We start from the raw sequence: 26,885 nt of genomic DNA, 5'->3' as shown, positions 1-26,885 counted from the left end.
CGGTGCCTAGAAAAGGCAACGAACACTGAGACTCGGGATTTGAGGTACAACATATCGGTTTTCGAGTCGGACGTCCATGGCGGGCGATGCTTCATTCTAGCAACTGTAACTCTGCGAATCATCCCTCCGACTTCCCTGCCCGCTTGCGAGATCCCGCTGCATCGCCGCGCCATGTGTCATGTGATATCGATGGTGCTTCACTTCAACCCCGAGTCATGAATCCTTCTCATCGTTCTGGAACTGGGCTGTCTGGTCGGGAAGACGATGCGACGGCCCTGAACTCGACTCTCGATTCGGATATTTTTTCCACCGATCGTTTTGCTCCGCTGACAAATATGACTTCCGACATCGATCGCCGTTTACATGACGTGGGCATTGCGGCTCTGGCTGCTGTGTCCCAGTACCCGCGTGCGGTGGATAATGCGCACGGTGATTCTTTTGTGGTGTCGGAAGTCGTCAACGCTGTTACGAGTGCTGGCAGTCCTCCCGATTATCGACATTTGGACTCGGGCGGTCCGTTGCTGCCGGGACACCGGGGACATTTTCAACAATCCGGGATGGGAGGTACTCCTTCCGCAGGACCGGAATTTGTCTTTGGCGCGAACCCGAGTGGCGACGTGGATATGGAAACGATTGTCCGGGACTTGATTCACCGCACCGCCGGCCGGCAAAATATCGCCATTGCACCAGACAGCGACATCGAGGATGGTCAGAAAGACATGGTTATGGATTACGAGTCAGCTACCATGGAAGACAACCCGTCGCCCTCACCAACGGCAGATGATGAGCTTGAAGACTTTCTCCGATTCTATCCAGACGAAGAGGAGTATTATTACCAGCGCAAGAAACGCCCGACGCATGAAGCCGAACTGCCGGACTGCGATCTGGATGATTTTTATAACAGTATCAGTTATGACGATATTGATGTGGATCTCCCCCAAACTATCGCTTTGTCTGTTGCGGAACCTTTGGGGAACCACACCGACGATCAAATGGAATTCACTGGACCACATCCCGCATCTATAATCCACACATCCAGTAAGACGACATGACTTTTGAGACAAGACCCTAGCTAATCGTCCTCTAGCATATGAGCGAAATCTTACTATTGATGAATTCATCCAGCGCTGGATGGTCTCAATAAACGTCATTCCCCATGGCTTCCATTCCGAAAGTCGAATTCCACCGCAGCTCCGCCCACTCTCAAAGATGATTAGCTGGAAACCGCCACAGGAGATAATTCGACCGTCTGGATGGAGACGCGATTTCTATGATCTGCAGCAGATCCCATGGACAGAAACCTTACGAGTGACACGGTCCGATGCACGAGCCGTGCGCGACGCCTGGTATACTTCGTATCACAACCTGGATTACTCGCTCCTCGGCCATGCAAAGCGCCTTCCACAACATGAAACCTTTTTCCGCGAGAGCTCCATGCACACTTCACACAAAGCGTCTATTGAGCACTTCCAGCTTCGCAATCTCATGTCGACTCCTGCATCTAACACCGTCCATTTCGCCTCCCGCTCAAAGGTGTTTTCGTGGACCCCAAAAACCGGCGACGCACGCTGTATAATCGATATGAGCCAGCCAGACCCAGAATCAGGCTTTCTCGGCCCAGTCAAAATCTCCACCATGAAAACAGCCCACGGCCTCACAATTGCAGGCGGGTTCTGCGGCGAATACGCCCTACGCAGCACCAGTGGATCCAGCCCCGGCATAAAGGGCCTGGTAACCCCCGACTTCAACGACGGCATCACCAACCACGTCGACATAATCCCAAACCGCACCGGCCCCTCCCCGATCGGCGTCTTCGCCTCCAACGACAAACACCTCCGCATCCTCGACACAGAAACAAACATCTTTATCTCCGACCAAGAACTCTCCCAACCAATAAACTGCACCGCCACATCCCCCGACAGCCGTTTGCGCGTCGTAATCGGCGACTCACCAGACGCATGGGTCATAGAATCCGACACAGGCCGACCAGTCCACCCCCTCCGCGGTCACCGCGACTTCGGCTTCGCCTGCGCCTGGTCACCAGATATGCGCCACATAGCAACCTCCAACCAAGACAAAACAGTCATCATCTGGGATGCGCGCACCTGGCGTCCGCTTGAAACTATCGACTCCGACGTCGCGGGCTACCGCTCGCTGCGGTTCTCGCCCGTCGGTGGCGGCCCGCGCACCCTCCTCTGCACCGAGCCTGCGGATCGGATTTCTATTGTCGATGCGCAGCTCTTCCGCTCGAGACAGGTGCATGATTTCTTTGGTGAGATCGGTGGTGCTGATTACGCGCCTGATGGCGCTGAGATCTGGGTTGCTAATACCGATCGCCATTTCGGTGGGTTCATGCAGTATGAGCGGAGACAGTGGGGGCAGCGGGTTGGGTTGACGGATTTGCCGTGTGAGTGGGTTACCGAGGAGGAGTTGGAGGTGGATTCTAGGTGTGTTTTGAGTAAGAGGGAGCGCGGGATGAGGTTCTTGAGGAATTTGTCTGATGAGGAGCATGATTCATTGATTCTTTGATTTGATTCATTGATCTGGGTGAATGTTGTTTTGTTGTCTGTCTCTCTCTTTTATTTCTTTTCTTCTGGGTTGGTATTCTTTGCGCCTTTTCATCTGCATCTGATACCCTGGGCTACGGCGTTGGAGGTTCTTTATATTCGTTTCTTTTGTTTTAGAGTATTGGATGTGGATTCATGATGCTATGTTGTAGACTCGTTTCAATAATGTGTTATATTTAGTTCCCCTCAACTTGACAGTACTGGTGTCTTGCTAACCCAATCCAAGTCCTTGGCTATCTGATCAAGTACCCCGTCTGTATACTCGGGCAGGACCGGCACCCGGATGACAAAGACCCAAGTCACATGACCCCAACGCTCGGGTATATATTATCCGATTATGTTATAAGAACTGACATCCACCTGGGCAGCGCATGGATACCCAGGTGGACATCTCGTTAGAGCCTATGAGCATATAACGTGTAGCAAGTAATAAGGGCAAATCGTGCTTCTTGTCCATTTATTGTATTTTGATTGTTGGATTTATTTCAACTTATGTTATTTGCTGTATCGCTACACCAGTCCTCTTCTGCTCAGCTTCGTACGATCTACACGTAGTTCCTCCATATAAACTCCGAACTATCGCCTAAACCTCACTAAAACACACTAAAATTCACTAAAACCACCCAAAAAACAATCCAAAGTCAATAGTCAACCTCTGTAAACATCCAATAAAAAGCCCGCTCGTCACTAATTGGCCACCTCAGCTCCGATCCACCCCATCCGATCGAAGAGCGAATCGCCCAAATCAGCATCAACAAAAAGGCCCCGCAACCCCTCCTCGTCCGACCTCAGCTGAAGCTCTTCCATTCCATTCTGTTCTTTGTAAATTCATAGTTTCAGACTTTCATCAATTTCCACCTTCTTCTTAAACTACTCTATATCTCACTCTTACTCTCCATCACCCAACCCAACCCAAATCCAACCATGTCTTACGGCGATAATCAGCAATACGGCGGCGGCGGCGGCGGCGCTAGCAACAGCTACTACAACAACAACGAGGACTTCTCCGGCCGCAACAACAACAATAACAACAATAACAACAATAACAACTCCTACGGTGGATCCAGCGGTGGTTACGGCAACTCTTCTAACGAGGGCTACGGTAACCAGAACCAAGGCCAGGGTAACTACGGTGGCCGTCAGGAATCCCACGGTAGCGGAGGCTACGGCAACAACGACAACAACAACAACTCCTACGGTGGATCCAGCGGTGGCTACGGCAACTCCTCCAACGAGGGCTACAACAACCAGAACCAGAACCAGAACCAGCACCAACACCAAGGCAATTACGGCGGCCATCAGGAATCCCACGGCAGTGGAGGTTACGGTAACAACAACAACCAACACAGCAGCGGAGGCTACGGCAACTCCTCTACCAACCACCACTCTTCCAACAACGACGATGACTTCAGCAGCGCCGCCTCCCACGCAGAAAACCACAGCAGCGAAGACAAATCCCTATTCAGCAGCGCTCTGAACTTCCTGAAGGAGCGCAAGAGTTCCGGCGATGACGTCGACGAGCAGCAGGCTGCTAATGCGCACCAGGCCATGTACGGCTCCGGCAGTTCGTCGAACCAGAAGCATGATTCCAACACTGTTGGTGCTGGTGCTGCGATGCAGGCTTTGAAGATGTTTTCTGGTGGCAATAGCGGGAGCAGTGGAAGCAGTGATGGTGGTATGGATAAGAATAAGCTTATTGGGCTTGCTATGGCTCAGGCTGGGAAGTTGTGGGATGAGAAGAATGGGTCTGGGGGTAATGTGGTATGTTTTTATTCTTTTGATTGGGGATGATGATGATGATGCTAATGATTGGTGCTTTAGTCGGGTGATAAGCAGTCTGCTGTTAACACTGCAGCGGAGATGGCGCTTAAGATGTATATGAAGAACCAGGGTGGTGGCTCTGGTGGTGCTGGTGGCCTTATGAGTCTTGCAAGCAAGTTCCTTAAGTAAATGTTTCTAGTCATTGCATGTGTACCAGATACTGTCTGGCACTTGGGATCTATGTTGTGCTAGTACTGATATACCGTACCTACAATACCATACCATGTTTCGGGCATTTGGAGACACCGGTCTAACTGCTTATGTGTATCCGTAATTATAAAACCAGACATCCGTCCATACTCGACTGTCACAGACTGTTTTCTTGCCCCTCACCCCTCATCATGAACACCACGCCAGAACAGATCCTTGACATCGAAGATGCTCTTGTGTCAGACGAGAATCCAGCGCGCGATGAAGATACACTCGATTTTCAACGCTGCGCTAGATTGCACAACTACCTGGTCGCATATGCCTACATGGCCCGCAATGGAACAAATACGCCCGATCTCAACGCCCTAGCCAGCGAGTCATGGTTCTTCAACCAGCCGAACGAGAATATTGATGCCATTCGCGCTCGGCTTGACCCATCATTAAACTCATTCCTTGATTCAATCTATAATCCCACACCGGGATTCTTCTACTGGGTCAGCAGGCTTCGAATGGAACTTGCCGACGAGTCTTTCCCCCTCGAAGACAACGATTTCGAGGATAAAGAGCGGTTTGTGGTCATTTACGACACAACTCCCTATCTAGGCTCCCACTGTCTTGGTGTTCTCTACGACCAGCTGAACCATCGTGCCTCATTCCCATTGACCATGGAGAATTCAGAAAGTATTGAGCCTGTTGCTGAACATTGGGATATGTGGTTTCCTCTAGAGACGATTCTTACCCAATGGATCCATATGCTCCGAATGGGAAAAATCACGGCCGATCCACGGAACGAGAGAGACTTGTCCGATGAAGAAGCGAATTCGCGACATCAAATTGGATTATGGTGTTGGTACCCATACTGCGCTGCTCAAATTGATAGTACGGTTGCTGCGATGGACCGCTACACGGAAGCGATCGAATCACGCATGCAGTCTGTTTTGCCAATATCCCGGGATGCCCCATTTTTTACCGATGCAGAGCTCGATGCGGCTTTAGTGCCAAAGGTGTGCTTTATTCGCTCTTTTCTGACCCGAGTGAGGACCCCACGTTTTAAGCTAGTCACGCCTGGCCTGGAGGTTCCGCACGACAAGGAAGCCTTCACAGCGCGTCAGATGTTTAACGCGGAAGGTCAGGGCAGGGATGTGCCGTCATTCCTGCTCTTTGCATCTGCGGATGATAGCCGCACGATCAGTTTCAACGAAGAAATTCATCGTTTGTTCTTTGGGTCGAGAAATGATGTGCCATTCAACGAAGGTGATCCTGTTCCCACGGGATTATATAGTACAACGGTCAATCGATTCGAATACGATTCTGAAGAAACTGGATTCTGCCTTCTACTCCCATTCGCACTACGACCGAATCTTGCCGACGAGGATGGAGCTAGGCGGAGTGATGGAACTCTAGTGCCATCTGGCTCATTCACGCAGCTTTTCCAGCATGGCGTTTTTCACCCGTTTGGCGGAGAGCACCGGGCGCAGAGATTGGAGAGGCTGTTTGATCGATGGACTGAATTGATCGAAAGTGGCGTGTGGACAGTGGGCGAAAATGGCGTTGAGGGAGGGATCGATATGTTCCAGGATGCAGATCATGGCGCCTGGGAGGATTACTGGATTCCCCCATCCTGGTGAGATTTGATTGAATTATTTAGAAAAGAGAAGCGCATGAAGAAGGACAAGCAACATCAATGGATTTCAAGTATCAATGCATCTCCTAGGTACATAAGCCATATCTACCTGAAATTGAGACTTGCTCTTGATGTGTTCCTTGAGAAATCCCGAAAGACCGAAAGCTCCAGTCGCTGGCCAACAGCATGATTAGCGCTGGGTAAGCAATATTCTATATTGAGTGCATTCAAAATATCTCAAGGGGAGAGTTATGCATTAATGGGATACGCCACTCCCGTCTCAATTGTAAACATAGATCGGCAACACGTAGATCAATTCCGAAATTGTAAATGTGCATTTACCCCCTCATAGTCTGCTGTAATTACGGCATACATCCTTGCAAGCACAAACGTGTCAAGTGTTAGTGCGATAATAACAATGCAGGAAAGAGCCTGCACATTTCAGAATCAAAATGGGAACAAAGTCCAGTTGTTGATATATCATATTTCACAAGCAAGTGGTCTACCCCACGGTGGGATAGACCACTCGCTTGTGAAATACGCTATTATGTTCCAAGTCTTTTCTACTTTCCTGCCATCCTAGAATATTCATTTTGGCCCAGAAGAACATCCTCGTAATCCAAGATGCTCCTTCAATCCGCTTCAAGTTTGAATCATGAACACTACATTTCGGTCATCGCCATTTCGGTACGCTTACTACTTCTACTTTACTCGATTCTATTAAGCCTGTGTCGCTAACATCTTCTGGTTAGATTCTACTGATATTAGTTTCTTATGCATACTACCAAGTCTTTGTCAACCATCTTAGCAAATATCCCGGACCAAAGTTCGCAGCTATATCACGGATACCTCACCTCTACCATACCTTCAAAGGCGACCTGCATGAGTGGATCAATGGACTACATACTACACACGGTGATGTAGTCCGTGTCTCCCCAGATGAGCTGAGCTATGCGACTGGCGAGGCGTGGAAGGGAATCTATGGCCATGCCGCAGTAGGAAAACCAGTTACAGAGAAAGACCCTCGATTCTACGGTCCATCATTCAACGGAGCCCCAGACATCTTCCGGAGCATCGGAACGGATCACTCCCGTTTTCGCCGCAACTTCTCGCACGCCTTTTCTGATCGGGCGCTTCGAGAACAGCAGTCTTTGATCTGTGGATATGCGGACAGTTTAGTTGATAACCTCCATAAAACGATCAAGGAGGACCCCAAGGTGAAAATCAATATGGTCCGCATGTTCAATCTAACGACTTTTGATATCATGGGAGATTTGACCTTCGGTGACTCCTTGAATCTGTTAGCTGGAACTGGGAACAGCAATTGGGTGTCCGCAGTTTTCGGCAGTATAAAAACCAACGCTTTTCGCAGAATTGGACGCTACGCCCCTTTGATCGCTCCCATTGCTCAAATGCTTATTCCGAAGAAAATGAAGCAGCAAAGCCTCGCTCATTGTGAGGCCTCACAGCAGCGCGTTGACAAAAGGATCGATGGCAACCATACGCTGCAAAAGCCTGATATCTGGGGCATTGTCATGAGCCAAAAGGAGGACCTCCTTATTAGTCGCACAGAGATGTATGCCAACTCACATGTATTCATGGCTGCAGGTACCGAAACTACTGCAACTGCGCTAAGCGGTTTGCTCTATCACCTCCTGATGATGCCTGAAAAGATGAAGATCCTAGTAGAGGAAGTTCGTGGGACTTTTAAGAAAGACTCTGATATTGAAATGAGAGCTCTGGAGCATATGACATATCTCAATGCGTGCATTGGGGAAGGGTTGCGCATCTACCCTCCAGTTCCAGCTGGTCTGCCTCGCGTTGTTCCTGATGAGGGATTGCTTGTCTGTGGAGAACATATCCCAGGAAAGGTATTTACTTTCTTTTGGTCCGTATTTGCGATGGTTCGTTTCTAATACTTGAATGATATAATAGACCGTGCTTTCGGTTAATCACTGGGCTACCTATCACAACGCTCGAAATTTCAGGCTGCCCAATCAGTTCATCCCTGAGCGTTGGATTAGCGATGACTTTGCCACTGATGATAAAGCTGCACTCCAACCATTTTCATTCGGTCCTCGCAACTGCCTTGGAAAGAAGTATGGCCTCATCCTGCTCTCCGAATGCTGGTTCTAAAGTAGCTAATGATCGAATAGTCTGGCATACCATGAAATGCGTCTCATCCTGGCCAAGGTGCTGTATAACTTTGAGCTTTCTCTTCTCCCTGAGTCTATTGGTTGGGAAAAACAGAAAACATTCTTTCTGTGGGAGAAACACGATTTGATGGTTCAGCTGGAGGCGAGAAAATAAAGAAACATGGCTCAGAAGAATCTTGAAATTGGCTTATCCGACTCTATATCTCTATCCATCGGTTGGAAGCAGACATTGACGTAGGAGCATATCCTGTCTTGCATAGTATAGCCACAACATTCCACACTCCTTTGAGACTTTCAATCTTCGTACCGGAATGTTCTTCGCATCTATAATAGTGTTCAATGATGGTCGCTCTTCCTCCTCATCATTTCTTTGAAAGAAAGCCGACGTCGCATTCCCTTCAACAAGCTCTGGCTCAGAATCCGGTTCGGAGTAGTCCTGTCACCTTCTCGACCTTAACATTTGGCAGTCTCACGTAAGATATATTTTGCAGGAAGATATAATCTCCTTTTTTGGTTGGTTAGCATAATTAGTATTCCTTCGCGGATGAGTCCTGCAATTCCAAATACTAATGGGTCAGTCTGTATAAGCTTTCCAAGGATGTATAATGAACCAGTCAAACAGCAGGGGCTCGTATTTACATGCACAGCCCGTCTCCGCTCTAAAGTTTTCAGGCGGTATTCTCCGGAATTTCTTTTGGGCTCGGGCCTCTTACGCAACTCTGTTGTTGCATTCTATGCGCTTTTAATTTTGCTTGGCTTTTCCTGCTCTGGTTTTGACCTATCACTCCAAGGGCATTGAAGCCACAGGCCTCCACAAGGCTCTTTGTTTTCAGGAAGTGGTAGACTCTACCCCGTACATGCCTCTATATAGACACATGTGCAGGATAATGTCTTCCAGGTGGGGATTGAATCCACCACGTCAGCAAAGTTCAGCTTTGGTCCGCCCAGCCACCATCAGTGTCCACGGGTATACCTAACCACTCGCTCACGAGTATATATACACCTGTAATCCCCATTGGATAATGTCTATTTTTCAGTCCACTCTTCCAATAGGAAATTAATCGAACCCATCATGTCACCTCTACCAGTTATCGCCTGTGGCGGCGCCAACCCGCAAATTTTCAACGCCGTCAAACCTCTCTACTTACCCGAGTATGAAAGTAGGGAAAACACAGCCCTTCCTTAAAACCAAGAACTAACATCATCCGTAGTTATACACAACGTCACCAGCAGCACCACCGGGGCAGTCGAGATACCCCTCTTGCTGCAAGTGCAGGCCCCTCCTACTGCTGACGAGCCCAATCGTGGCACCATGGACTATTCCAGACCACCCGTGGCTGTATTTTTAGGGGCTTTATACGGTGATGAGGAAATTGACGAGATGCGCCAGACATGCCAGGGGATCAGTTCTATCCCTTGGTTAAAAATGGATATGAGTGTGCCCAAGCCGCCTTTGGGGCCGGGGTATGCGGAGCATGTTGTGCAGAGGATCAAGACATGTATGAAAAAGATTGAAGCTGAGGGGAAGTTGGAACAAGATGGCGTGTGGCTTTATTGAAGAGAGAGAGAAGGGAGAAGGGAGAGAATGGAGAGAATGTGTCTATTTACAACAATATATATGTTGAGCCTTCGCTACATATACATCCTAAATTGATGTGACTAGGGAATACATGACTCCCACGGGTGTAAGCTCTAGATTTGAGAAAATCCGAGGGACCTCCAAGGCTTACGCTACACCTGAGTGATTATATAAGAGAGGGGACTATACCAGAAGGGAGATAGTAAGAGTTATAGAGACATTATATTTCAAGGTTATGTATATAGCTAACATACGAGTAAGATAAGACTGGCAACAGTACATATCGTTCACCCCTCACGTCAGTCCAACCCGCCTCGCTTTACTCCTTCACCCCACGTATGAAAATCGAGTAAATAATTACCACTACTCTAGGCTTTTTCTTCTTCACTGATACGGAGAACAATGCTAGGCAATCTGTCAAGTCTGAACGAGGGCTTCGTGCCACCCTTGTGGGCTCTGAAGATAATTGGCTGTTTATTTTTGATCATCGTTGCTAGATCTGTATGGAAACTACTGTTTTGCCCCAACACGCCAAGATGGATGTTCTGTTTAAAGGCATGAAAGGAGGTGCGGAATTGGTTGGATGTTGATATCATTTACCCACACCACTCGCCGCAGTGATATATGTGCAGGCTAGCATAACTATATGTACCATGGAACATATGTGCATGTTATTGTAGTGCGAGATATGAATAGCATCCAGAACGACATGATGATAACCTTCCGTATGATTTTGATTCGCGCGAAACGGTATATATTGAACTCGGCTCTACTGCAGAATGTAATGACAAGGGGAGAAAAAAAATGACTCGCTGACCTGTACATGCACATGCCACGGGCCCTCACAAACGAAAACAAACGCAAAAGGTCAACGCTAAGCGCAGAAATGTCCAACACCGCGACCGACCATAAACAATGCACTTCTCAACTCTACCACTCATCATCGTCGTCGTGTTTGCCCTGCATCGCGCTTTGTCGTGCCCGCAGTGCCTCCGCCAAACCACCTGCCAGGCTGGCGTTTGATGCGCTGTTGGGCGTGCCGCGGCCGCTGGCGCCTGATGAGTCTCCCGACTGCATGCTCACGGCGCTATCCCGTGGAGCGGGCGGGGGCGCGGGTTTGCGTCCGGCCATGTTGGGACGCTTGGCTGGGGGTGCTGGCGGGGCGGGCTTGGTCTTGGCGGCTGCAGCGGCTCCAACGCCGTTTGGAATAGGGCTGGGGGTTGCGCGGGGTGCCATGGGAGGTGGGGGTGGGATGGGCTTTGGCGCGGGAGCGACTGCTACTTCTTCAAGGTAGGATTCGGGTGTCCATCCTTGCGCCGATGTTGTTGTGTTCTTACATAGCCACCATCCTAGAACAAGTTAGTTATGATCAAAATGAAGTATGCCATGGGTACGTACCATTTCCTTCCTTGGATACAATCTCCACAATTTCGCCCTTGATGATGGAAAGCTCATTGGCCCGATCGCTGTTATAGTCATACTTGACCTTTGCGGCGGGCTTTCTCGAGGCTGGAGGAGGTGCTGCAGGGGGAGGTGGGGGAGGTGCCCTCACGGAGCCAGAAGACCTCACGGAGCTATAAGACTCGTTGCGAGAGTGTACAGCGGCGGCAGCAGCTACAGGCTGGGGCACGATGCGTGGCTGAGGCACAGTGCGCGGCTGGGCAGCAGGTTGCGGTACCGCGGCAGGCTGTGGGGTAGACCGGGGCAGAGGCTGAGCGGCAGGGACAGGTCTGCGAGCAGCCTGAGACAATTTCGAAGGGCCACCACCGGGGCCACCAGGTCGAAGTAGCTTGCCCTTGGTAACCGGGCGAGCAGCAACCGCCTTCGCTCGCGGTGTAGGTTTGGAGACAGAGTTAGGAGGCTCACCAGCACTGGTGTGGATTGTGCTGCTTTTGTAGCTGTCGACGTTTCCAGCAGCCGGATCTTTGACTGCCTTGACGGTCGCCAGCTTGCCAGGCTTCTTATGGTATTCGATGGTTTCTCCAATCTTCAAAGTCAGAGAGCCACGCAGGACAGTGGTGAGATGAGTAAAGAACTCGGTTTTAAAGATACAGTTGATTAGCGGGTCGGGTTCCTGAGCCCCAATAACCAGCGAGAACCAGTCGTCCTTGAGATTCGAGGTGCTGACACTCTTGATAGCTCCAACCGGAACGGTTCGTTCCGCCGAAATAACAAGCTGGTTGTTTTCGATACTCTGTGCAACGATATAGACATGTCGACTCGTCAAGACAAGGATCCGGGGAACAGGTTTGCTAGAACGACCAAACTTAGACACCAAAAGCTCGGCACGACAAGAGAAAACAACATCATCTGAACCGCTGATGCCTGCACCGTTGCGGATCATTTCACCGGGACCACCGGTATTCCCGACACCAAGATAATCGCCCAGGAAGCGACGAGACCCGAGAAGACTCATTCTCCGGCGTTCCTTGCGGCCCTGGAGCACTTGGTGTCCCTGATCACGAATCTTGATGAATTCGAGTCCACCGGTCATGCGGCGCCAGAAGCGCTGGATGCGGATCGCACATTCAATGCGGTACCGGAGATAGTTTCTCCAAGCACGCTGGATGCGGATAGCCATGTTGTGCCAATATTTGTCTCGCATGGCTTCTAGTGCGAACAGTGTCTCAGGAGTCTTGACGAAAACTTTCGTGATACCCATCTGGTACTCCTCGGCAGGGATCCGGGTATCCTTCAAGATTTGCTTCGCGCCGGATTCCACATCACCGGTCCATGTGTAGTCACCAGCATAGGAAGTCTTCGGGGACAATAGGTAGAATCGCTCGGTGAACTTGTCGAAGGTCTGACGGTAGGCGAAGCCAGCACGTCGAATGCGGACGTTTTCCTGGAGACCCAGATACTTGATCTGGTGCAGAACATTGCCGACGTTGTACTCCTTGGGGGCCTTGTTATCGTTGGGTTTGATGGTACGGATATAAGATGGCTGCGCCTTCATGAGCGTGGCCACAAGGTCATTCGCGGATGCCTTGATCTTGTCACCGGCGGTAGGTGGGCGACGCTTGTCATCCTGGTTGACCTGGTCGGGGAACAGCGAATGGACGAATTCGTTGCTGCTAGATTGGGCAAGGTTCAACAAGTCCTTCAACAGCTGATCCTTGTTCTTATCTGTCATTCCCTCCACAGCGTAGCTGACATCACCAGCGTAGTGCTTGATGATGAATTGACCCTGGCGACCTTCGAAGTTGGGGTTCTGGGACAGGAAGTTGAGCCTGCCAACGAAAGTCTGATCCGCCGCACCGGAATCGGCATGGGCAGTTGCACAGGCATCGTTCAAAGCGGCGAAAACACCAGGAGGGCGCTTGTCCTCGATCAACGAGCACACCACCTTGTTGTCAAAGTACTCAATAGGGGTCCACTTGATCTGCTCGCGGGCATACTCATCTTGTTCTGCCTTGAGAGTCAATTGAATGAAAATCTGCTGCAGTTTCTCGTTGACATAGTTGATACACAGCTGCTCGAAAGAGTTCTTCTCGAAGATTTCGAATCCGTAAATATCCAGGATACCAATTGAATTAGTGATGGAACCTCGAGCAGTCAGTGACTGGTTGACGCGCTCCACAATCCAATCGAACAGATTGAAGTAAATTCCCTTGGCCAAAGCGTCCCGAACGGCTGAAGCTTGGACCCTGTTCAGTGGCACCTCGTATACGGAACCCCTACGCCCTCCTCGGGCAGTCTCCATCAGACGAATAGTCAAAGCCTTGTTCACTTGCGCAGAATCCACCTCCAGCAGGTAGGCGACGAAATCAACAACTGACTGGTCGCTAATAGTAGCATTGCCATCGTCGTCCTCGCTGAACTGGACATTTCCAATCCAGAGAATAGCTGCCAGCATGCGGAACACATTGTCCTGCTCGGAATCGCTCATTCCAATTACCCTCATCGCATCCAGTGTATCCTTGAACTCGGCAACATCGTCGATTCCGGGCACATCGAAACACTTGGAACGGCTCGTATAGAGGTAAGACTGGGGTTGCTGAAGACCGAAGCTGTCGCGGTACTTCTGTGGGGCACCCTTTGTGAGTTGGTAGAAGATGTGGAAATTTCGCTCATTCGCAATTTGTCCCACAACTCGTGACTTCTCCAGCAGATAATTCGTAATGTTGGCTCCCACCGGCTCACCATTGGCATTGAACTCCAATTCTAGGTACTTTCCGAATCGGGACGAGTTGTTGTTGCGCAGCGTCTTCGCATTACCGAATGATTCCAGCAACGGGTTCGTCGCCAATACCATTTCTTTGGTCTGCTGAATAGACGAATCACCACCGCCGGAAACACTGGCAATGTATTGCATGATCCGCTTCGCGGCCTCGGTCTTTCCGGCACCGGACTCTCCAGAAATGATGACACACTGGTTGTCCTTGTATGATTTCATGTTGTAGTATGCGGACTCGGCGACTCCGAATACATGGGGAGGGACTTCGAGGCGGTTCTTGCCTCGATACGAATCGAGCACATTATCTGTGTAGATGCCCACTGTGATGATCGCAAGTCAGTTAGCAAACAGGAAACCGAATTCTCTTCGCGGAGCAACTTACAGTCTCGGAAAGGATTCACTGAGACCAACACATGGCCAATATAAGTCTAGTAGTCTGCCGTTAGCCTGTACTCGTGTTCGCGCACAACCCCGCAGTCCGCGTGCAAGAGCGATCCCTTACATAAATCTCGTCATGCTCGAACCGGAGCTTCAGATTATCGTTGATGGCCTCGTTGGAAATCTTGCTGAGTAGCGTAAGATCTGACACGCCGATCTCCTTCTTCTTGCTGCTCTCGAAGGCGGCCTTCCTGACCTGCGGCTTTCCCCCCGCTTGCCGGCCATCGCCGACATCTGCGACTGCTTTGGAGCGCCCAAAGCGGCTCTTCTTTTCTCCGCCAACAGGGCGTCGTGACTGGCCCTATACCGCAATCACAGGGTCAGTTTGGATCTTATCTGGTCATTGCGCAAGTAGGCCACCTACCATCTTGTGTCAACCTCTCGGGGATCTTGCGCCCAGGCGACAAATGTGAAATCTGACCTGTCAACCGAATGGGGTAATTCTAGTGACAAGCTAGGAGTCAGGAATTGAGAGTGAATAGGAAATAGTAACCAATTCTAGGTCCTTCTAGGTAATTGTAAGAGGGAAGTGACTGGGCGGACTTACGTACAACAAGTCAAACCGAAGCAAACAGCTGCGCCACAAAAGGGTTTCTTTTGGTTCCGTTGCTGCCTCAGGGGGCGAATTGAAGGTCAATTTATCCGGTTACTAAGAATGATCCTTTTTGATACGGGCCATTCTTATTGCTCGATTTAATTTTTGTTCCATGGCAATTCTTTTTTTCTAGCCTTCTTGGTCAGCCACGCGCGTCAAGGCTTGTGGCTCGTGCGGTTAAGAATAGATGCACCGACGTCATTGGGCATAACCCTTGGGACAAATATACTCCTGCCTAACCGCAACTTTGATTGACATGCCCAGACCACCACAGATTACTTGAAGCCATGAAATCATCTATGACTTGTACTCTCGATTTGGCATGGAATTTCGCTGTTCATTCTTCAACTATGTAGCTTAAATTCTGCGAATTAGACTTGCTCTCTTAGCCATCCAACAAGAAAATCGATTTGCAGCCTAGTAGATTCGAGAGTGCCGCGGAGGTCGTCCGCTGATGTCACAAGGGTCTCCCCATTTCACGCGGTTGTGAATGGACAATTAGTAGGTGAGTAAATCAATGCGCTTACTATGATCCAGAGAAGCAGTGTTTCATGAACACAAGGGATATAGTATGAAGGGAAGCCAAATCAATGGCAATGACCTGAAGGTAATCATATGATAGTGATAGAGTGGAAGTAAAGTTGTGGATGAAAATAGCATACATTTATATCCATACTGGTTAAAATAAGACTCACAACATCAGGATTCAACATCGTCCACGAAACTCATGAAGAATGAAACAGATTAGTTTTGTGTGGTCCCCGGTGCAGCAGAACAAACATCCAGTGGGAGACAGCACCAACAAAGCCGATGAAAGAATATGACGATGTGGATTGGGTGGTATTGGTATTCATAAATGTTCAGTCAAGAAAAAGGCTCATCCCTCGTTCATAGAACATTTCGTTGCCAGGTGCAACGATCAAAGACATTCTCTCTTGAAAAGCGACCAGTCTTCTGCAATGCATGTACCTAGAGCCTCACTTTTTGTCCTGGGCTGAAAACGAAATTTTTGAAGGCGGAAAGGATGTAGGCGGAAACGAGGTAGGCGGAAACGAGGTAGGTGGAAACGATGTAGGCGCAGGCGTAGGCGATTTAGACCACAATGGTTTATCTCCAGGGGTGTTGGCTGGAATCTAATCATGATATATTAGCAAATGACCAACACAAAGCAAGCCTTGTCACTATAACCCACAGGGTTTGCCCGAGAGACACTCTTCATGTAAGCGCCTATGCAATCCAGAAGGTAGGAAGCATCAGACACAACAAGGACGGGGGGCGGTTCTGCGAAGCCCAACGAAAGGCCGTGGTGTAGTGCGCCGAGAGACTGCACTGCCTCGATCTGTTCGTTACCCGACGAGCTCGCATCCATTAAGTACACAATCACCCCCAATGAGCTCTTGTTAGCTTCAGTAAACTTCTGGATTGCAGTCGCAGTATGATGTCTCGTAGTTACGTTCAGCTGACTAGGAGTCAACAATAGCGCATTGAGCTTGATGGAGTGTATCTGATGGAGGACATCAAAAGTTGACAGAGTTCGGTTCTGGTAGACAAGCTCGAAGCTAAAATCGGCATCTCGAGCAGCCCACAGAGCTTAAAGGAGAGTCAACGGCTGGATCTTTTGTGAGAGTCAAGGGGACCTACAACTGAAGTCTTTTTTCGGGGGCCCCGTCGAAGCTAGACGATACGTTTAGCCAAATGTTGACTAAATGAATGAGAGTATTATACCTTCTTTCATTGTTCCCAGAGCAGTGAGGGTTGCAGCCAGCCTAGCCCATTCATTGCGGTTGCGAAGTTCTGGGTTGTATTCACCGCGAAGACCGAGCGTTGGAGGAGGCGTGGTCATTGCAACAGTAGACATTAAAATAGGTTGAGGAGTGTCACTGTCTGTTGTTCGAGGAGCGAGCATAGATATGGGGATAAATGGCACTGATGAATTGAGCGGACTCGCAGCGGAGCAAGGAGAGGGAGGCCTGTTGTCAGAGGAAAAAGATTGAGCAGACATAGCAAAGAGAGAAACAGTAAAACCTAACGATTGAAAATGGAAGCGTCAGGCGCAAAGGACTGATGAAAGAGAAGATAACCAAAGAGAAGAGTTGTTGCCTCTATGGACGTGATGTGTGTATGTACATTTCAGGGAAGGAGCGGAGAGAACATCAAGTGACTCCGCCTTACAACCCCTACTCTTGAAGTCAAAACAACTCCTTGTAATATTTCCAGTGGTCTTTTCAATGGGGTATCTTGGCCGAATGTAAAAGCAAATGCACGCCTAACCTTATATAATAGGATATCGCTAGGTATGATACGAATATCAATCAACCACCAATCACGAGCTTGTCGATGCAGATGATGGCCTCTGACCAGCCGATGCAGCAGACTGTTCCTGGGTCTGGGTTGTCGACGCAGCCTTTTCTGTTGTGGGCTGGGTATTCGGCGCAGACTCGGTCGTCTTCTCGGCGCTTTGACCGAAGGAAATGTACGAGGAAATGCGGGAGAGCCACCCCTGTGCGACTTCTGGCATATCCGGCTCTGGGTCTTGTTCATAGATCTCAGGGGACAGAATCCTCTTGGTAGACAACTTGGGCAAGTCGCCGTGCTTCGCTCTTAGCTGGAGCAGCTCCTTTTCTAGTGCCACCAGAGCTTCACGTGCCGCCTTTTCGGATTGTTCCAGATCTGCCAATCTTCCCTCCACGCCTTCTCGCCGTGTGCTTTCCTTATTCCGTGACCGCCATGACTCAAAGAGAATCAGGCCTCCAGCAACAAGGAAGAGGAAGGATTCGGAGATGAAGTTGGCACCGGACTCGATAGCTTTAGACTCGGAAAGGGGACGGATACGATAGTGGTGGGGTTTGGCTGCCTCTTCTGCCGCAGCCTTGGCCTTGGCCTCTGCGTCCTCTGCGGCTTTCGTGTCGGCGGCGTTTCGAACGGTGGGGCTTGAAAGCTTGTGTTTTCGAGCTTCGGCGGCGGCGGCAGCTTGACGTTGTGAGGCGGCAGTATCACGGAGGGAGCCTAGTCGGAGACGCATATCGAATCGGTGAAGAGCTTGGGCCATAGAGACGCAGACATTGCGAAACCGTTCATGTTCACGGGCCTGGGCTTTGATTTGAGACTGCGTGGGTCAGTCTATGGATTTTGGCAAGGTTGAACTCGAGATGCAAGCTTACAGCGATGGGCTTGGACAGGGTCCTGATTGCCAAAGAGGAGAGCTTCAGTGTTAACGACATGGCTGGGAAATAGAGAGAGTAAACACAGGAAGCTTGAGTCACTTTCTTACCTCCGTGGTCGACCCCGGGCGCCGCGTGTTGATTACTCAGCATCCTATGCGCGCCCGCGACGAGGTACAACAAATACAGCGATCATAGGAGGCTTATTTCCAATATTTGCTTGGCAGCAACAACCCCGGTTACTGAAGATTCATAGAGTTTGGTGTAATTACATGTTGTTGAAGTATTCGATTTTTACATATACCCTATCCTTTCAATGTGGGAGATAAACAAAACTGTTGAGTAGCACGGGAACGTAGGGGTATATAGTTATATAGCTTCTTAGTCTTCATGACACCAACTATATTTCACACAAATTATGTCGGAGAAAAGTTCGTGCGAATAACAATTGACGCTTAGATACACCATATGCTACACCAGTGGCATATGTCGATATGCCCATAGACGGAACGGAGTACATAGTACCGGGCCAGAAAAAGCCTAATCATTCATATAGGGCTAGCCTTGTTCTCATTCCAGCCAATGGTCAAAGCCAAGTGTGTAACAGCTCGGAAACCTTCCAAGCAAAATAATAAACAGTACACATTCCAAGGTTGTATTGCCTTTCCTTCCCTTTCCGATACATATTGCTTTTCCGTTGAAATCGTCACATCCTGCAGCCAATAGCCAATCATCTTATGTTATTTCCATTTAACCCTTTGGTACCCCTTGATACCCCGCGGCCCCCAACTTGGTCCTCGGCTGAAGCGATGTCTCATTAATATAATTTTCGTTACGCGAAAGCTCGGTTTAACCCACCTAGGCAGATAAGCAAAAACTAGCCTCTCCTCATCGACCACTCAAATGGTGTGATTAGCCTACTTGGCCCTCTAGCGCGGAAATATTTTCTGTTTGGTAGCTTTTCCTTTCCTGCAACGACGCCATGGCAGGGGTATTCGAAGACCAGGAGAGCTCTACCAAGACAGGCAGTCGGTACATCGTTCAAAATGTTCAGGATGTAGAAGATCAGCACTTCAACCCGCAGCCGGGTCCATCGAGCGCTGCCATCGCCGACGACGGGCAGATCGTTACCCAGTATGAACGCCAAAGCTTGATCCGGGGTCTGGGGCAGCGCCATATTCAGATGATTGCCATTGCGGGTGCAATTGTATGCAGACCCTTGTGAAGACAGTAACTTTATGACTGACCTAATATAGGGTACAGGTCTCTTCCTCGGTCTGGGTGGCTCAATCGCCACCGGTGGTCCGCTGGGTGCCTTGCTAGGTTACCTGTTTATCGGCCTGGTAGTTTGCAGCATTCAATTTGCACTGGGAGAAGTCTCAGCCCTGCTACCAGTCACTGGTTCTTTTGTGCGACACGCGGAGATTTTGGTTGATCCCGCGCTGGCATTTGCGGTCGGCTGGAATGTTGTTTATGGATGCTTTATCAGCGTTCCGAGTGAGATCTCCGCCAGCGTGGTCCTTATTCAGTACTGGACGGATATCAATGCCGCCGTCTGGGTGACTATCCTCATAGTGGTGTCTGTGGTTGTTGCCATCTCGTTTATCCGCGTCTATGGCGAGATCGAATTCATTTTCGCCATTCTCAAGATCCTGCTGGTGATTTTCGTGGTCATTCTGGGACTTGTGATTGATCTCGGTGGTGTGCCGGGTGTACCCCGACGGGGCTTCTACTACTGGAAAGACCCCGGCCCGTTCGTTGAGTATATTGCTACTGGGTCTTTGGGACGCTTTCTCGGGTTCTGGGCTGTTATGACCAATGCAGTCTACTCGTTCGCAGGTGTGGAATCTTTGGCCATGGCTGCTGCTGAAACAAAAAACCCGCGACAGAATATTCCCAAGGCCTGCAAAAGGGTGTTTGCACGAGTGTCTATCTTCTACGTCGCCGCTGTCCTGATTGTTGGCATGTTGGTCTCCAGCGCCGATAAACGTCTTGGCTCAGACTCTGGCACTGCGGCTACGAGTCCGTTCGTCATTGCTGCCGGCGATGCAGGTATCAAGGCTATTCCATCTGTTGTGAATGCCGTATGCTTGACTTCTGCGTGGTCTGCATCGAACCAGAGTATTCTGGCGGGAACAAGAACTTTATATGGTCTTGCGATCAAGGGCCATGCTCCGAAGATATTCCTGCGCACTTCCAAGTGGGGAGTGCCGTACATGTGTGTGCTGCTGCAGGTTGCCTTTTCCTTACTGGCTTACATGTGTGTTTCCAACAACGCCATGAATGTCTTCTGGTGGTTCGTTGACTTGACCGCGGCTGGCACCTTGGTCTCGTGGATCACCATCGCTTTGAACCATATTCGTCTGTTGCAAGCGTTGGATAGACAGGGCATATCACCAACGGAGTTGCCGTGGCATAATCGCATTACCAGTATGTATCACAGTCTGGTTTTAACAGATCAAGTCTTGAGAAATTCTAATACTGACATTATTAAGGATACACAAGCTGGTTCGCGTTGGTCTCTTGTGTCCTGATTCTCCTGACTGGAGGATTCGAAGTTTTCACGGCAGGAAATTGGGACCCTGCCTCGTTTGTCTCTTCGTATCTGTGAGTCTTCTTCTTTGTGACGTTAAGTTTAATCTACTGACCTTGGAACTAGGGACATTCCCCTCGTCCTCTTTGCGTACGGAGGCTATAAGTTGATCCGCCGGACAGAGATTCTTCCTCTGAAGATGGTACCGGTTCAACAAGCGATAGACGAAGCCAACAATGACCCAGATAACGTGCCGATCAAGAAAGACAGCATATTGGCAAAGATGAATATTCTTTGGGGCTGACATGCCTCCTACCCATAGGAAACTACCTGTTTTGTTCGAGAGGTTCTGTAGTTGGAGGCAAGATAATGAAACGTGATAGATCTTGAACCAGTCTAATATATTCAATTAACATAATATCAACATCCATGGCATTCTGTTTTGCCTCCGTGGCTCTATGCAGTGTCAGGTTACTTGCATTGGTGCCCTCCATATCAGGCCTTAATTGCTAGGTACATGCGGGTATAACCCGTTTGACAGAAATCAATTTTGGTTCCTCTCTTGTTTTCCGCTCCCTTATCAAGTTTTATCACATATATCTACTAGCGCTCGGCGTCATTCTAGTGGAAAGCCTATGTGTTATTAGATGAGAATATCAAGGAAGCATTCCTTTATACATATATGCAGTTATGCAAATCCCGAAGCAGGACACAGCCAAAGCACATATAGACTGTGTAGCCAGATGAGCTGACCTCTCGAGCATGCACTACACATGCTTTTTTTTGAGTCTTTTCAAGCTCTCGCGCTGGTTCTTCTTTTCCACTTCTTTCATTTTCTCTCCTCCAGAGCTGCCATCAAGTGAATCTGAGAATATATATACCAAAAGATAACAACGTCTTGCGTACCATAGCCAGCTGAACTGCGATGTGCCCAGCAGTGAGATCGAAGTGAGATCGAAGTGAGATCGAAGTGAGATCTACCCAGTATTCTTTCGAAATTGCGACATGGATGTGGTCTCACCTGGGTGAAGATATGAAGTCCCTGTTAGGAAGCCACCTCAATGAACAGTACTTTGCAGATGATTTCTACGCAGCCATTTTGTTTTGGCTTACAGTGTTCCTGAGTACATCTCACGACTGGAGCGCATGGATCCCATCCTATATATACTTGCAAACTCAAGTATATTGTCATCTCGTATATAAATGACATGATTGCAATGCTCAAGTCAGTTGTTTTTTTCTTTTTGATTATTTGTACTAATTATTATTTATTTATTTAGGGGATTTATATAGACATCCCCGGATAATAACAAGGACTAGTGGTCTTACGCTCGAAGTATACTCCGTACAACATAACTAAGGCGCTCAACATGAAGTGGCTGCCTTAGTGGTTACCGTAGGATCCACTCTCAAGTATACCCACCCGGGCACACGAATCTCATTATGAAATTGCATACATATATCTCTAAGGAGTAGGTAATCATAAGAGTATTATGAATATGAAGTAATTTCTGAACACTGAGCTTTCATATTCATTTCTAGGGTACGTTTGTCAAGATATCAACTATCAAAATAAGTTTTTAGGGTTCGGTGTCGAGTAAACAAACCGGAATATATCGCGGCAACACAATAAACCAAATATAAAGCCCTAGCAACGCACCAAGATCGAAACCGAACAGTTATTTCCAAAAGGTTTATCTTAATCATATTAGATAACGCTACATACAAAGGATGTCCATGGGTAGGTATTTGATACAGAAAACAAGTGTCGATCAAGGACAATGCATGGGGATGGCCAACGTCTCTCACGTGACCTCACGGGCCAACGGTCAGTGTTTATCGATTACCGTTTTGAGCAAACTGTTATGGTCCGACTCTTTCTACTCTCCATCCTCCCCCAACCCTCGATTGAGGCGCCGTTATTTGTTTTCCGAGCTCTGTACAGTTTTGCTTCTTTAGCGCTTTGAATTTCGGTAAGTTCAATCTCTCATTTCCCATGTTCTGTTCTCAACTGAGAGGGACCTCGGCTTCCCGACAGTGGAGCGAATTCTGACTTGATCGTTGCAGGGATACCAATATTGCCAGAACTTGATACCCTTTTGCAAACCGTCACATGGTCGCTGTTTTTAATGATCTTCACGCTCGATACCCGCCCCGCTGCACGCCTCCCTGCCATAAAAAGACGACTCGCCAAGAATGGAGGCCCTCTCCCCGCGCACAACGAACCAGATGATCAAACCGAAGCTGGCCATGGATCGTAAAGCGTTCGATAAAAATGCTGTGCTTCCGAGTAACAAGCAAAAGCTTGCAACGTCCAAAAGCTACGCCGATCCGCCACCGTCAATAGTCTCAGAGCCTGAAGATGGCGGGGAGCGATACTCAATAGGCGCATTCTTGGGGAAAGGCGGTTTTGCTGTTTGCTATGAGGGTGCATTGGCTCGCAATGGCCGGGTGTACGCCATGAAGGTCGTCAAGTCAGAGATGCCCCAAAAAAAGATGGAGGAGAAGGTACGCCGAGCCTCCGGATACAGACAGACCGTTTGACAGTATCTAAATTCTTGTCGCAGTTTCGAACCGAACTCCAGATCCACTCTAAAATGCGCCATCCTTTCATCGTTCAGTTCTACCGCGCATTCGCTTTCGAATCTAGCACCTATGTGGTCCTGGAGTTATGTCCGAATGGGTCGGTGATGGATATGTTTCGGAAACGACGCTGTCTCAGCTTGCCAGAAGTCCGCCGGTATATGATTCAGCTTTGCGCAGCGGTGAAATACCTACACAAACGTTTCGTCGCTCATCGTGACCTGAAGATGGGAAATTTGTTCCTCGATCACAACATGAACATCAAGGTTGGGGATTTTGGTCTGGCGGCTATGATTTTGTCCGACAAGGATGCCAAGCGACGGAATACGCTATGCGGCACACCCAACTATATCGCCCCCGAAGTTTTGGACAAGAGCAAAGGTGGCCATACACAGAAAGTTGACATTTGGTCCGTGGGTGTAATATGGTAAGAACGCCGCGATATTACGACGAAGTCGTTGAACTAATGCCAGTATTCTAGCTTTGCCATGCTCGCCGGATACTTACCCTTCCAATCAAAGACGCAAGATGAGGTTTACAAGAAAGTCCAGAACTTGACATATGTCTGGCCCAAGGAATCAGACTCCAGCAACTACATCCCCGAGGAAGCAAAAGACCTAGTCAGCCGTTGCTTGAACCTAGTGGACGAGGAGCGACCGGACCCAGACGACATTGTTGAGCACCCATTCTTCAACATGTACGATGGTTGCATTCCTCGTCAACTGGACCCCTCATGCCGATTCAACAAGCCACTATGGCTCAAGGATGCGTCACCTCAAGGTGATTCTGTGGTAAGTGGATACGGTTTGGACTCTGATGAGAAGCTCCGCGCGTATGTGTACCAGGTGGACGACCCCGCCCAGCGATATCATTCCTGCAAAGCCGCCTTCTACTCACTCTGCGGCGTGGGACGCAAGCCTGACGGGACGGCTCGGAAATCTGTTGGGAGAAACTGCTCGAAGTCGGCCTTTTCTGAGTGTGATGTGGAGGATTCCAGAGGTCTACGACCCGTAATACCCTTATCGCCAGATTATGTTTACCGATGGCCCCATGATCTCGAAGGAGACTGGTGTCTTCTGGAGAGTTCCCGAAAGGTCATCCGCAGTGAGGAGTCGATGCTTAACAGCAGCACTATGTCACAGCGGAGTGTTTCCATTCGTCCCAACCCTATGGCAGCATCACGGACCAATGCCGCCCTTGCCGCTGCTCAACAGCGCCGATTGGAAGGCCAGAGCCATGCCGCAACGCTACGCCAGCAAGCCCGCGTGCCCCCTATCTCTCCCCGTAGGGCACCTGGAATCAGTGATCCCGCTGTTCTATCCTCCAGGCCGTATCGAGATATCCCACAAGCCGAGCCAAAACCTCTTTCCGCTGTGGCCGTACCAACTGGCGGTCTGGCAGAGCGTCCTATCCGGACACGAAGGATGGCATCTGCATCCCAAGCGACGACGCTGCGTAGCAAGGACAAGGATATTGTTCCACAATTAGCCAAATCCACAAGCATGCCATCAGGTTTGACTGTAGGCAAAACACGCTCTCAGTCTCGCAGATTGGCAGCCGCTGACCAGGAGTTGATGCAGCCTTCCATTCCAACCAGAGAACGGCAACCATCCGCCAGGCCTGAGGAGCGAAACGTGATCACCCGCCAGACATCCCTGCGGTCTACATCCAGAGCAGACCTCAACGCTAGTGTCGGACGAGGCGAAAGACGGAGAGACAGCCCCATCGAAGAGTCCGCTCGATCTTCACTGGCACAGTCAAAGTTTTCCGCTGAATCTAATGTACTTGGCCGATCAGACTCCAATGGTATTGCTCGGTCTAACAGCAAGACGGCCGGTGGCAGGGCACGCTCTAGTTTGGGGCTCAGTCCTCTATTTCACACAGAAGATGCCTGCAAGCTTCTACCCAGGACTTCGTTGACCGAAGTCAACACTGACTTGCGTCTCATGCTGACCAACCTGGTCAACCATGCACCAAGTAGGCGCAGAGGGGGTGCGCGAAAACAGCCTCATGCCTATGTCATCAAATGGGTCGATTACACCAACCGTTATGGTATTGGGTATGTCCTCGATGATGGCAGTGTTGGATGTGTTTTCAAGGGAGAAAACGGGCAGCCGGCGACGAGTGTCGTGGTTCGAGATGGCGAGAGACACATCCGCCGAAAGGCGCGTAGCGTCGCAGATGGCAAACAACAACCGATTTACTACTCCGAGGCTGATCAGTTAGTTCCTCGCACTGGAAACTCGGTTGAGTTCTACGAGAACCGTGACGATGATTTGCTAGGATGTCGCGGCATCCGACGAGCATTGATCCCGCCCTCACTCTTCGATGTCAAAAGTTCTAAGGCGATGAGAATTCGCTCCAACACAGGAACCGAGCTCGAACGAGCCGATGCAGAGAAAATCAAGCGGATGAAGCTTGTAGATCAGTTTGGTAAATACATGATCGGAGCCCTTGGTCGACATGGCGACGAAGGTATCATGGACGAAGACCTGCCTGAACACAACAGTGCCCAGTTTGTCAAGTTCTACCAGCGCTTGGGTAATGTCGGCATCTGGGGTTTTGGAGACGGAGCCTTCCAGTTCAACTTCCCCGACCACACAAAACTAGTGATATCGCCCGGCCGCACCCGTAGCTCATCCCCCTGGATCGACTTCTACCATCTCTCGTCCTCCGCCGCTCGATTCTTCGCCGCAAAAGGCAAGATGCACCCAGCAGGATTCGACACTCGGGCCGTGGCCTCCGACGAGGCTGCCACATTCCTCAGCATTGCGAACGGAGATTCTATCAATTCGACCGAAGACCGTATCCGGGATATCCTGGATGCGAACGCCTTCATTCAGAAAATCGCCTTCATCAAAGATACCCTCAGAGTTTGGATTAAGTTCGGGCGACTTGGGGGTCGTCCGCCCTCGATTGACCCCTCTTCTGCTGATGATTCCATGCCCGATGAAGCGTTCTGGCAAGGAACGCAGGAGCGTTCGCAGCCCAATAGCCCAGGAACGAAGTTTGTCTGGGTAACTGTCGGAGCACCGGATGGCGATGGTCACTATCGCTCCATGATGCTCAAAGATAGTGACCGAGAGCCAAAGCGCGCTCCCGCTGAGATGGAATACGACAAAGAAATGGATCTACTCAAAGACCGGCTACGTGCACTTGGTCGTTGATTGAATCTGGCCTTCCTTTTCTGCTATTTATCATGTCCACTTTATGATGTCACGACCTCTTGTTTTGTTTCTGGTGTAATGCTTTATGTTTACTTTCGTGTAACGAGATCACGAATGTTTGAAGTCCAATATCCCAGGTTGTCGATAATCCTTGGTCAACACTGTTTTTGTTTCTTTCGAATACTTGCAGCAATGTACATGCCCTGCACTGTCTCATATCACTGCTCCATGTGGTTACTGTCAACCTTGGCAACCCGTACGCTTAAACCCCCTTTCTATACCCGGAATAATAGCGAATATTGTACTGCTTCTTCGCTGTGCCTTGGTCGGATGT

At 49.5% G+C, this 26,885-nt stretch overlaps 10 protein-coding genes across 10 annotated transcripts; 7 read left to right on the top strand and 3 right to left on the bottom strand.

Moving 5' to 3' along the window:
- Nucleotides 1-86: 86 nt before the first annotated feature.
- Nucleotides 87-2,529, top strand: N7471_009198 (WD40 repeat domain-containing protein; the record flags this gene model as incomplete). Its single annotated transcript, XM_057281917.1, has 2 exons — nt 87-1,038; nt 1,088-2,529. 2 exons carry the CDS (start codon nt 87-89, stop codon nt 2,527-2,529), a joined length of 2,394 nt encoding a protein of 797 aa, XP_057132800.1.
- Nucleotides 2,530-3,491: 962 nt separating this feature from the next.
- On the top strand, nt 3,492-4,517 carry N7471_009197 (uncharacterized protein; the record flags this gene model as incomplete). Its single annotated transcript, XM_057281916.1, has 2 exons — nt 3,492-4,328; nt 4,389-4,517. The coding sequence occupies 2 exons, from the start codon at nt 3,492-3,494 to the stop codon at nt 4,515-4,517; spliced, it is 966 nt and encodes a 321-aa protein (XP_057132799.1).
- Nucleotides 4,518-4,729: 212 nt separating this feature from the next.
- N7471_009196 (uncharacterized protein) lies at nt 4,730-6,166 on the top strand (the record flags this gene model as incomplete). Its single annotated transcript, XM_057281915.1, has 1 exon — nt 4,730-6,166. The coding sequence occupies one exon, from the start codon at nt 4,730-4,732 to the stop codon at nt 6,164-6,166; it is 1,437 nt and encodes a 478-aa protein (XP_057132798.1).
- A 620-nt stretch (nt 6,167-6,786) lies between these two features.
- On the top strand, nt 6,787-8,472 carry N7471_009195 (cytochrome P450; the record flags this gene model as incomplete). Its single annotated transcript, XM_057281914.1, has 4 exons — nt 6,787-6,849; nt 6,915-8,033; nt 8,098-8,261; nt 8,319-8,472. 4 exons carry the CDS (start codon nt 6,787-6,789, stop codon nt 8,470-8,472), a joined length of 1,500 nt encoding a protein of 499 aa, XP_057132797.1.
- A 918-nt stretch (nt 8,473-9,390) lies between these two features.
- Nucleotides 9,391-9,876, top strand: N7471_009194 (uncharacterized protein; the record flags this gene model as incomplete). The annotated part of the gene is made up of 2 exons (XM_057281913.1): nt 9,391-9,478; nt 9,530-9,876. The coding sequence occupies 2 exons, from the start codon at nt 9,391-9,393 to the stop codon at nt 9,874-9,876; spliced, it is 435 nt and encodes a 144-aa protein (XP_057132796.1).
- Nucleotides 9,877-10,827: 951 nt separating this feature from the next.
- Nucleotides 10,828-14,879, bottom strand: N7471_009193 (class I myosin myoA; the record flags this gene model as incomplete). The annotated part of the gene is made up of 5 exons (XM_057281912.1): nt 10,828-11,246; nt 11,296-14,394; nt 14,457-14,502; nt 14,577-14,813; nt 14,877-14,879. 5 exons carry the CDS (start codon nt 14,877-14,879, stop codon nt 10,828-10,830), a joined length of 3,804 nt encoding a protein of 1,267 aa, XP_057132795.1.
- A 1,205-nt stretch (nt 14,880-16,084) lies between these two features.
- Nucleotides 16,085-17,109, bottom strand: N7471_009192 (uncharacterized protein; the record flags this gene model as incomplete). Its single annotated transcript, XM_057281911.1, has 4 exons — nt 16,085-16,240; nt 16,300-16,697; nt 16,749-16,781; nt 16,833-17,109. 4 exons carry the CDS (start codon nt 17,107-17,109, stop codon nt 16,085-16,087), a joined length of 864 nt encoding a protein of 287 aa, XP_057132794.1.
- Nucleotides 17,110-17,430: 321 nt separating this feature from the next.
- Nucleotides 17,431-18,328, bottom strand: N7471_009191 (OPA3 family protein; the record flags this gene model as incomplete). Its single annotated transcript, XM_057281910.1, has 2 exons — nt 17,431-18,213; nt 18,269-18,328. 2 exons carry the CDS (start codon nt 18,326-18,328, stop codon nt 17,431-17,433), a joined length of 843 nt encoding a protein of 280 aa, XP_057132793.1.
- A 922-nt stretch (nt 18,329-19,250) lies between these two features.
- On the top strand, nt 19,251-21,105 carry N7471_009190 (uncharacterized protein; the record flags this gene model as incomplete). The annotated part of the gene is made up of 4 exons (XM_057281909.1): nt 19,251-19,475; nt 19,525-20,698; nt 20,764-20,875; nt 20,928-21,105. 4 exons carry the CDS (start codon nt 19,251-19,253, stop codon nt 21,103-21,105), a joined length of 1,689 nt encoding a protein of 562 aa, XP_057132792.1.
- A 1,892-nt stretch (nt 21,106-22,997) lies between these two features.
- N7471_009189 (CDC5/polo family serine/threonine-protein kinase) lies at nt 22,998-26,551 on the top strand (the record flags this gene model as incomplete). Its single annotated transcript, XM_057281908.1, has 3 exons — nt 22,998-23,309; nt 23,369-23,811; nt 23,866-26,551. The coding sequence occupies 3 exons, from the start codon at nt 22,998-23,000 to the stop codon at nt 26,549-26,551; spliced, it is 3,441 nt and encodes a 1,146-aa protein (XP_057132791.1).
- Between the last annotated feature and the right edge of the window lie 334 nt (nt 26,552-26,885).

Source organism: Penicillium samsonianum, assembly GCF_028829775.1.
Source record: "Penicillium samsonianum strain IBT 33392 chromosome Unknown utg000005l_segment0_segment0, whole genome shotgun sequence".
In the NCBI taxonomy this organism is placed as follows: Eukaryota; Fungi; Ascomycota; class Eurotiomycetes; order Eurotiales; family Aspergillaceae; genus Penicillium; species Penicillium samsonianum.
This window is presented reverse-complemented; position numbering and strand designations above follow the sequence as displayed.